Source organism: Osmerus mordax, chromosome 10 (assembly GCF_038355195.1).
Source record: "Osmerus mordax isolate fOsmMor3 chromosome 10, fOsmMor3.pri, whole genome shotgun sequence".
Lineage (NCBI taxonomy): Eukaryota > Metazoa > Chordata > Actinopteri > Osmeriformes > Osmeridae > Osmerus > Osmerus mordax.
The window spans coordinates 8060819-8071895 of NC_090059.1; the positions used below are offsets into that span (position 1 = coordinate 8060819).

The 11077-nt window shown below is 50.0% G+C and overlaps 1 protein-coding gene across 3 annotated transcripts; it reads right to left on the reverse strand.

Annotated features, from left to right (window-relative positions):
* Window positions 1–108: 108 nt before the first annotated feature.
* tdrkh (tudor and KH domain containing) lies at window positions 109–8990 on the reverse strand. Of its 3 annotated transcripts, XM_067245572.1 has the most exons (14): window positions 8914–8971; window positions 7868–8003; window positions 6202–6347; window positions 5826–5917; window positions 5417–5618; window positions 5115–5254; window positions 4693–5005; window positions 4249–4415; window positions 3759–3940; window positions 3608–3672; window positions 3323–3474; window positions 2972–3082; window positions 2717–2771; window positions 109–934 (listed from the first exon to the last, which is right to left on the reverse strand). In XM_067245572.1, exons 2-14 carry the CDS (start codon window positions 7930–7932, stop codon window positions 879–881), a joined length of 1746 nt encoding a protein of 581 aa, XP_067101673.1. In that variant the 5' UTR covers window positions 7933–8003; window positions 8914–8971; the 3' UTR covers window positions 109–878. The 3 variants fall into 3 exon arrangements, with proteins under 3 accessions (XP_067101673.1, XP_067101675.1, XP_067101674.1); XM_067245574.1 differs by lacking the exon at window positions 7868–8003 and having other exon boundaries at window positions 8914–8990; XM_067245573.1 differs by lacking the exon at window positions 8914–8971 and having other exon boundaries at window positions 7868–8392.
* Window positions 8991–11077: the final 2087 nt, after the last annotated feature.

Below are 11077 nucleotides of genomic sequence, written 5' to 3' on the forward strand. Positions count from 1 at the left end.
CACATGGCCAAGTTAGATAAATGACCGTTTCAATTTCACAGAAAAGTTAGGCACAATGCAATGGGTTGTGGCGAAATAAAACTAAATAATTCAGAAATAAACGTAACATTATAGCTTTATTTGTAAATATACATTGCAATGATATGGCTGTATACATGCAGTGCTTGACAATTGCACCGCTTATATCTGTAAATATATTTATGCAGTTCAGTGAATATAATTTCTGTTGATAACATTCATTTCCTCTTACAGAACACAACATTCACCCTCATAACGTCTTACAACTTAAGCAGCATCTAAAGCACATGGGACCTTACATTTTAATTTACTCAAAAATAGAAAAACGAAAATAAAAACCAAAACGACACTTGCCAAGGTGGCCTTTCAACGTCCAATGGCTCATATCACAGTGCTTTGAACAATCAATCAATAATACTGGAATTCGGTTTTTCTGGTAGCTCTCCTAAGCACTTCAATGGTTTCAATGTATGAAGGTATACACATAATAAAGGCAAACAAAGCATAGAGCGGCAACAGAACAGCATAAACGGCATGAGGAACAGAGGTTTGAATCCGACCCTTTTCAGGGACAGGAGTCGATAACAACAGTACAACGAAAATTGTCTGGAAGAATGATCTGCTGAACACACATTCAAGTACTAAGGCTTCCTGATAAAGGGCTTTGGTGGGGGTGGTCGGTTTGGAGTCGGGGGGGGGGGGGGGGGGGGGGGGGGGGGGTTGTAGCAGAGTGGACGGTCAGTTCAGTATTCTGGAAGCGAGACAGAAGACAGAAACACAACGGAGTTCAGTATGGTCCAGTGCTCCTTTATCTTATCGTGTGTATTGACCCGTGAAGGCTCGCTTTGACGTCTTTGGTCTCACGTCATCTCGTCCTCTATGACGTCATCAACACTTCCTGAGATCGACGCGACTTCTGGAACACACGGAGAGACAGGAATTAGCGACGATGGACATGAAACACACACACACACACACACAACCTAGAGATGAGAAAGCAGGGGGGAGGGGATTCAGGATGTTCCCTGGGTGATTTCCCCCCACCACACAGAGAAGTGAAGTCGACTTCAAGATTTCGGTGCCACCCTTGGTTCGTGAGGAGAAGTGCCTGTCAGCCGGCTACAGAAAGACCCAGCGTCCTGTTGAGGTGAGTCGTGCAGAGTGCCAAGCCCCTGGGTGTGATGTGTGTCCGTGGCCCCTGCTGAAGCTCTTGTTTACCTCCGTCAGGGCTCGACTCGGGGAGACGTCCATCACCTCTCCATCTCCTCTCCCCCCCGGGACTTCCTGGAAGTCTGGTCTACCAGTTCAGCTTCCTGTCTGGGTGACTGTGCCTTCCTCCCTTTCTTCCTGCTCTCATCCCTCCTCTCCCTGGAATCTACTTCTGGCAGCTGCGTAGTCCCAATGTAAATGACATCACTGCTGCTCGCGCTGCCTCCACTCCGGCTGCTGCCTCCACTCCGGCTGCTGCCTCCACTCCGGCTGCTGCCTCCACTCCGGCTGCTGCCTCCACTCCGGCTGCTGCCTCCACTCCGGCTGCTGCCTCCACCCCGGCTGCTGCCTCCACCCAGGCTTCTGCCTCCACCCAGTACTTCCACACCCCCACCTCCACCCCCCGCGCCAGCTCCTCCCTTCCCCAGACCACAGATCTCCTGGCTGGGAGAGGAGGAGAAAGGAGAGCCAACACTGATGACTCCTTTACTGGTGGAGCTCCGCCCTCCACTGCTACTCTGGTCCACAAGCCCCGCCCCCGAGGACCAATAGGAGAGGGAAGAGTTGTGCTCAGAACTGGTACGCTCCAGGAAGACGTCGTCGCTGAGCGTAACGGACGCCATCGACGGGGTCGCCTTCCTCGGACCGGACGATGAAGTGGAGGCAGAGGGGGAGAAGGCGGATGAGGCAGAGGGAGAGAGAGAGGAGGCAGAGGGAGAGAGAGAAGAGGCAGAGGGAGAGAGAGAGGAGGCAGAGGGAGAGAGAGAGGAGGCAGAGGGAGAGAGGGAAGAAGCAGAGGGAGAGAGAGAAGAGGCAGAGGGAGAGAGAGAGGAGGCAGAGGGAGAGAGGGAAGAAGCAGAGGGAGAGGTTAAGAGGGAGACAGAAAGCGTGTACGTGAGGCTGAGAACAGGCTCCGCGTACAGGCTGGGGGTCTGGTTAAACGTGTGGCAGCGCGGGTCCGGGGCCCTCTGGTCCGGGGACAGGGGCTGTGGCCCGGGAGTCTCCGCAATGGAGGAGTCCAGGCCCAGCAGGGCACGGGGGGCCGGGGTGGAGTGGAAGAAGCCGGGGCCGAGCCCTGGGGAGGGGCTGTCGTCCACGTCGGCCCGCTGCACCTCCGGGGAGCGCTGGGAGGAGAATGACGATGGAGTCTGTAGCCCAGACACCCTCTCTTCACCCTGGTTGGGTGTAGCTTGATACAGCGTAAGCCACCCTCCCCCCCCCCCACCAAATTAAGATTTGTTATGCAGGGACGGGGGCAAAGATATCAGGGGACTTGACATCTTGTGTTTCATCAGGAAGGCAATAACAAATAAAAAAGGTTACTTGTCAGGCGCAAAAGAGATAAGAGGGGGAAAAAAATAAAAAATCGACCTGAGGTGTTGACACCATCTCTGAGTTCAGTGTTGCTCGTTAGGAAGAAGCAGTTTGATTTCTGCCCTGTGTGCAATTTTACACGTAGCAACAGATGAGCAAAACGAACCGATCTCACCTGATAGGCTGATACAGGACAGGCTGAGCTCAGATGTTGCTCCTGTAACGTCGTCCTGGTAACGGGGAGAGACAGTTGAGACATCACCACATCAGTTTGAATCCCCCCCCGCCACCTCCCCTCCAGATAATGAAGGTAAAAACTAACAAAAGATGAAAACATGCTCAGATCTCATGTACTTGAGACAGGAAATGATCGGCGACTATAGAGATGCACCTGCACCCTCCCCCCCCCCCCCCCCCCCCCCCCCCTCACCAGCATCCTCTGTAGAGAGCCAGCATCGTCACGGTCACCATGCCCGTTCCCCGTATCCTGGCAAAGCACTGCGTGACCCAGCGCAATTAGCTCCTCCCCTAGGTCCCCAGCCTGAGAGAGAGAGAATGGGAGGGAGAAAAGGAAGGAGAGAGATGGGGGGAGAAAAGGAAGGAGAGAGAGAAATGAGGGAGGACGAGAGAGCGATAGAGCACAGGCAAGTAATAATTTTTAACAGAAACATTTAAATGTAAGGGGTTTAAATCAAAGAAACTGAAACTACAAATGCTGCGTAAATTATCTGATAGACTTTGTCATCAACACCCCCCCCCCCCCCCCCACACACACACACACCTTGCCCTGGCTTTTGTCGTAGAGCTTGACACTGGGCCAGGAGGAGACCTCAGAGTGGGAGTAGCTGCACAGTTTGGCCAGCAGGGGTCTCCACTCAGCGCAGTAGGTGAGCCGGTCGAAGTCATCCATGGCTGCCTCGCTCCACACCTCGCCTGCACAACAGGGTTACACACTGCGTCTCCAGGGGCTCAATCCATGGTGTCTAACGACTTGTAGTGGTGCTCTCGTGTACACACACACACACTCTTGTTCACACACACACTCTTGTTCACACACACACTTTACCTGCCGGACTGACGTCTGCTAAGCTACACTCGATGGCTTGGAATGGTAGACTGAGGAAGTCACTCCTAAGAGAGCAGAGAAGCACACCCCAGTCATGACCCCAGCCACAACCCTGGTTGATACATCCGCAAGACACCCGTTGACCTCTGACCTCATGCTGCGGAGGCTGTCGCGGGGCAGCTCCCCGTTGTCTCCGTAGTCCACGTAGTAGAGGTCCACCAGGCCGGACGGGCCGCCCAGCACGCCCAGCACCCGCGCCCGGTTCCAGGTGCCGTGGTCCCGGTAGGGAGCCGCCACGATGTCCCCCACCACCAGGGCCTCCACACGCTGCTCCTGGAGGGGGAGGGAGGGAGGAGAGAGAGTTAGGCTCCAGGAAGACAATCTGATCTGTACCCAGCTAGCCATGACACATCCATCCTTCCTCATTCACTTCTACCATTTAATCCTTCTTCCCACCATACATCCATCAACCCACCCACCCATCCATCCATCCATCCATGCATGGCATTCACCATTACCAGTTATCTCTATATTGAGCCTGGATCGACCAATAGACGACGGATGGACACACGGACAGGACAGGCGCACACACACACACACACACAACCAGCAGCGGCAGTTTCCGCGGTGACCGGACTCACGGGCAGCGTCTCGTTGCTGTAGAAACGGCTCATCTCCTGGGTGAGCTTGTCCAGCTGCAGGGAGCGCACTCCAAGAATCTGGATCCAGAAGTGGTGGGGGTTCTCACTGGCTGACACGTATACCTCCAGGTGCTCGTCCGGCTGGAAGCTCAGGTCAGGGCTGGGGACTGCACAGGAAGTGGGACAGGAAGTAAGGGGAAATGAGGATGGAAGTGAGACAGGAAATACATGAGGCAGGAAATAGAAAACAAGACCGTAAATTATACAGGAAATGGGGGAAATAAGAAAAGAAAGAGACACTAAATAAGCCAGGAAAATAGACGTGAAAACAGACAGGAAAGACCTGAAAAAGGTCATTGGACAGGAAAAGGATATGGGTATAGACCAGCCTAACAAGAGTCTACCAACACTCTCTAAGCAGCCTGATAGAGTCTGGTGTCTTACTTTCAAACTTGGACACGTCAGAGAGGGAATCAGGCGAGACGACATCCTCCTCCTCCTCCTCCTCCTGTCTCACGTCACCGTTCAAGGTTTTACACTCCGTATCCCCCACCCCCACCGGCTCTCCTGCCGGCCCATTGGCCAGGACAAACCCCTCCCCCTGGGCAGGGCATGGAGCCTCATTGATTGGCTCGGGAGGGGACTCGGCCTCGGTGACCTCCGGGTCATGGGGTCGTCTCTTCTGGCGACGGGCGGAAGCCTGGGAGATTCTCATCCTCACCGTTTGGTCCTCCAGAACCTTCTCCAGGATCATTTCCTGTAAGAAACATCGACACGGCTCAGCTATAGTTGTGTGAGCTGAAGGGATGTATGGAACTACACTTTCCACAAGGCTTGAGGCAGTGGGCGTGGCCTCTGGCCCTCACCTTGGCCTGCCTGACCTCCAGGCGGGTCCCTGTGATGGACACCTTGCCCTTTTCCTCCAGGCTCCGCCCCCTCTCCCGAGGACAGTTCACTTTGGCGCCCGTTGTCCTGGCGATGAACTTCAGTGTCTCGCCGCCTCGACCTGGAAACGACAGAAAACGTAAACGCATCCTTTCAGTGCCTCGCTCGCACACGTACACACACACTCTCACTCTGTCTCACACACGGAAGTGCAACGGATAAGTGGCATGTAACTGAAACTATCTCCTTCTCTACGACCTCTCCACCCCCCAGGCCCACCCACCTATGATGCGCCCGAAGGCGGAGTAGGGGACCTCCATGGCGTGGCAGGTGGGCTCACAGTCACTGGCCAGCTTGTCCACAGCACACCTGGCCCGCAGAACCTGCTCTGCAGAGCCCCGCAGCTGCAGACACACGGCCTGCTGGGAGCTGGGGTCCCCCCCCTCCGTCTGCACCCTCACCTGGGCCCCCGACTGCTGACTCACCTGGGGGGGGGGGGGGGGCGGGGTCAGGATGGGTCCATGTGGGTACCCATGTGCCTGGTATCTGTGTGTGTGTACGTGTGGTTGGTATCTGTGTGTGTGTGTGTGTGTGTGTGTGTGTGTGTGTGTGTGTGTGTGTGTGTGCGCGCATGTGGTACCTGTGGGGCTGGTACCTGTGTGAGTGTGTGTGTGTGTTACGGCAGCACTCACCAGGTCCAGGAAGCCCGCCTGGTATCTAGAGATGTTCCGGTACACCTCCAACGACACAGTCATCCTGGAGCTCTCCGGGTCCGCCAGCTCAGCTACACACACACACACATCATGAGTTGGGTTTAGGGAGGAAGGAGAAAGGGAGGCGATAGAAGGAAGGAATGATGGAGGGGGGGAGAAAGGATGAAGGAGGGCGGAAGGACAGAGAGAGAAGGTGGGAAGGTAGAAAGGATGGAGGGAAGCAGAAAAGGAGGGGAAAGAAGAAGGAAGGAAGGAGAAGGGGGCATGCCAGGGAGACAGAGAGAAAAGAGGTAGAGAGGGGAGGAGTGGGCAGCAGGAGAGGGAAAGAAAGGAAAGATGGAGAGGAAGGACTCACGGGTGTTGCTGCTGACGGAGCGGTAGACGATGTATCCCAGCGTGGCGGCGCCCACCGACAGCCCTGCCGCCAGCGCCGCCATCTTGCCTGTGCTGAGCGTGCCTTTAGACCCCGCCTCCATCACACTGGTCAGGGGGACACTCCACCTAGCCACGCAGGTACAGATCATTGTCTGGAGCTACACCTGAGTTAACGTTAAACCGAGTTGACCGTGTCATAGTTGAATAACGACAGTTGGTGGGTAAAATGGACATATAGTGAACCTCAAGGTCCATTGACACTTCTTTCCTATGCAAATCCCACAATTTCCAAAAAGCCACCTCTGCGACGTCACAAAGGTGGCTCATCCTTTTTTGGCTCTGGTCTGTACCTTTGTCACGCCCCAATCTCAGGGTTTGCACAGACCTCAGACACTAGTTTAACTGCACACTGCTCTGTGTACTTCCAGGGGAATTACAAAGAAGAAGTTTGGAAGTTTTTCAATATTGAAAATGGACCATGGTCGTAAATGCAGTGTTCCAATGCTGACACTTTTCATCGTCAATATAAGTTCTTTGATTTTACCCACCGAACTGTCGTTATTCAACTATGACAAGATAAACTCGGTTTTGAATTATATGACCCCTTTAATATACATTGTTGTTAAGAATATTTAAATAGATAATGCTAAATTATAAAATAAAAGGCTTCAAATAGACCCCTGAATTGGTGATCGGTACTCGGTATCAGCTGATACTGCTTCTAGCGATCCTGATTGGAGCACCCCTAGTTAACATGGTTGGCAAATGTAACTGTTTCTGTGATTCTGACCAGCAGAGGGTGACATTGCTGCACATCTCCTTAGACAAGCAGAACTGACACTATCGGTGCCTTGTAATCAAATCCTACACTCAACATGCTTGTCCATTACATTCAAGAGGATATTTACAGGCGCAGTCTATATGAACTATAATATATCGAGTTCTTTCCGGTCAACTTTACTGAGTTAAATTTCTCGTTTAATGCTACTTCAGTTAATACAATCTCACAGATGTACCAAAGTGCTGTTGCTGGGAATGACAGCAATAGGCCATGCAGTGATGACATGAGCACACAGGGCAGTCCTAGCTAATCACACACAGGGAATTTGAATGACTTTAACTCAACTAAAACCAAACAAATTATCTCTCAAAAGCTCTTCACCTGCCATCAGATCCTGGCTGATGTAGGCTAGACCAATGCACACTTTACACACACCCAGTGACATTAAGTGCGTTTGCACCCACACACGCACACACGCACTTCAAATCAGCTAATGTGCCATGAAGTACACACATGTAGACAGACACACTCAAAAGTAGCCAAGGTGGTATTTAGTATGCAGTGTGTGTGTGTGTGTGTGTGTATGTCACACGAGTGTGAAACTTCACCGCATCCCAGATTGGGTACGCTATGCAGAAGCGACACACAACAACCTCCACGGCCGTTGGATCATCTCCAGTTCCTCCACTGAGGTCTCGAAAGATTCAAATACTACGCAATGCTTTCATTTTGGGAACTCTATGAAGGCAGTCGTAAGATTAGTGTACTGGAGGTTAACCAACGACCGTGGCGGAGACGTCGCCCAGGGTGGGTCGACCCAGCTTGCCGAGATAAGGGGCACACAACATGCAGACGTGTTTCTCACTGGGAGAGGAGGGAGCGGGGACTGCAGTTGAGAAACACTTGGGATTTAGAGATGCCCACTTCCATCCTGGTGCGGAAAAACGGAACGGACACACCGCCCTCCTCCTAGAATTTGGTCTCACTTTACGGTCTTTCAACTCCCGAAGGCAAGGAGTCATTCAAGACAGACAACAGGTGAAAAATAATTCCATAAAACAACCCAGCGAAGTTACCATTAAATCTACTTTCAAGACGTCCCCATCAAAGATATTATTGTACGTGACCCACAAGTATAAAGCAGACAAATCAAAGCACAAGATTTCAAACCTGAAGTGATTAAATTACTGAACTGACATAGCCTAAGCGCTCAATGTATACCATAGTATGTTTGCTTGTTAGTCGCACTTCTAAAATAGTCTATGTCAGTTTGGCCTAAACTGATCCAGATATGTCTGTAGTCTGTGTAGTTGCCAGCGGCTGGTGCACTGTACTAGCCTGCAATGCAATGTGACTTTGAATCGCTAAATTAACAGTCTACCGAGTTTGTATTTTTATTTTAAACGGCGCCTTCTACTTCAATAGGTGTCTTTCAGAACGCAGGTTTCAAGTTGCATGATGTCCTGCATTCTGACACTAGGAACGGCCAGGGAAAGGGCATTCTAACAGGGCACCGCAAAGATCAAGTTAGCCTAGCTAGTAGTAGCATGTAAAGGCTTGCTCACGGCACATCGCAATTCCGACCAGGACTAACATGCAGGATACTGTTATATGCCACGTTAGAATAAAGCGCTGAGCATTCCGCCTCAATACTTCAGGTATATTGATGCCATCAAACCCGCAGTTTACTGTCGACAGTCACCAATGTTTTATTATAGGCAACACTGTCTTAGCCAGCTAGCTAGCGAGATCGATACATTTAGCTAACTGAATGTTGCCCTCCATTAGAAGCTGAGCGTGTACACATACACTAGGCATTACCTTTCTAACTGCACGTGTTAATCAACGTCAAGGTCAAATGTAATATGCGCGACACAAAGATGTAGTTGAGGAAATATACATGACACTTACAAATAGACCTCTCCTTTGGTCGCTTTCTGCAACACAGTAGCCTACTAACTTCTCTCCGCACCTGCGTGGACGAACGCGCACGTTTAAGTAAACCAGGATACGCCGAGGTGGTGTCCAAAATATTTAAATGTAGGTCTTCCCTGGGTATGCTTGCTATTGGAGCCAGGGTAACATGAGTGGGCGGGGCGGAGTTACGAAGACAGCCACCCGGATTCTATGTGGAACATTTAATATTACCCATTTGACACACACAATTTGGGTTTGACACTAACCCAAAAAACAGGCCTTTTTTTATTCTATTTTTTTTAAGAGACAGAATATTTATTATCATGAGAATCACAAATAAATCGCAATAACGTGAAATAATTATACATAGACCTTTTAAAAAAATACAAAATATACAACATTTATAAATCTCATTGTGAACAACCACAAAATAGTTCCTCACTTTTCTTTTCTCCTTGAAGTTGATCAATTTCGACACAGGGTTCGACTCAAAGCATTTACATGAACATGGGTATGATGAGGAGGCCTAACTCCACCCCTGTTAGCGGGTGTGGAGAGGGGGTAAGCCTGAATGTCTGAACTGTTTGTCAGTGCAGTGAGGAATCTCCTGCAGTCCATGCATGCTCCATTGGATTCACATTGTGTAGTCAACATAAATTAACCATTATGGAACTTAATTTACAGTAACATGACATGACGAGCATCCATTGGGTCTTACTCATGCATTCTTTAAAACAATTTATTAAAATAATAATAAAAGAACGGCATAGAGAAATTGAAATACAAATGATTACTGTAGGGTCCAAAGGTCTGAGGCCACATTACATGTTTGATGGGATGAGATGCCAAGAATTCTGTGACATCACTAGAAGCTGTTTGGAACATTGTCGGATCATGCTGAGATAACAGGTCATCAGGTTTTACACAAACTTGTGGAGTCCATGTAATCTGTCAGTAAAAAAAAAAGGGGGACACCAAATCCATAGATATTTTGAAATGCATGTACATTTTCAAAGAGTCAATGTTTCCCCTCTAACTGTTAAAATCTACAATAATAAAAAAAGAATAGTTTTACATTCTAAACAACTGCAAAACAGAACTATCTTGACTGCTGGTCTCAGACTTTTGCACCCTGTTGTGTAAGAAAAGAAAAAGCATGTATTATCCAAAAGCACAGATGCATTGCACTGTATACAATCCTTTTAAAAATGGCTGTACCTCACTTTTGAGTGTCTTCTCCTCTAACTCCTTTGTTCACTCAGCCGTGCCCAACGCGTCCCCTATAAACACACGCAAGGCCTCGATGCCTTGGTTCAGTGCTCTTATATAACACCCCCCCCCCCCCCTCGCTTCCAACATCCCATCATGCAACCACTGTGCTTAAACCGATCCAGCTAGTGTCCTTAAAAAGAAAAAGGACACAAAGCGTGGCGCGCCGACGAAGGGCACAGGTGTACCCAGCACCCGAGGTGATAATCCAGGCGGCCATTTTTGTTGTTGTGCTATCTTGGGATGAGTCTGTGACTGCCTGTCAGCAACGCATCACTGACCTTCTCACTGTCGGCCCACATTCATACATACCAGAACGCAACATCTGAGGAAGGAGCTGAAAGATAGGCACCACATAGTGGAAACCAATAAGCCCCTGTTGGATGTGTTTAGCCTGACATTCACCAGCCGTACAGAGAACTAGCAGACATGCCTGGTTTGGAGTGCTGGAAGATACAGACGTCCGCTTTAGAAGAGGCCATAACAGACACTAGATGGAGCCTACACAGACTGCAGATCCGCTAGGTAGAGACAGAAAATACAGTATGACACAGAGAGAAAGGAGAGCGAGGGAGAGACACGAACACAGAGAGACAGAGAAAAACAAGACAGACAGAGAGAGGCCAACTTGGAAATGAACTGTCGGATGACCACCTGGGAAGAAGTAGTCGAAACACATAGCTGTAACTTGCAAATGCAGTCAAACAAGACAAAAAGAATGATGAGACAGGTCTGTCCACATCTGCAGAACGTCCTAATCAGACATCCATCTATGTCACTATATCATCATTTCTACGGTCGGGTTTAATATTACAAACAGCCCGGGTAGCCTGGCTGCGAGTCAGTGTCATCAGAAACAGCAAGGCAAGTGAATGACATGAAGCACCTT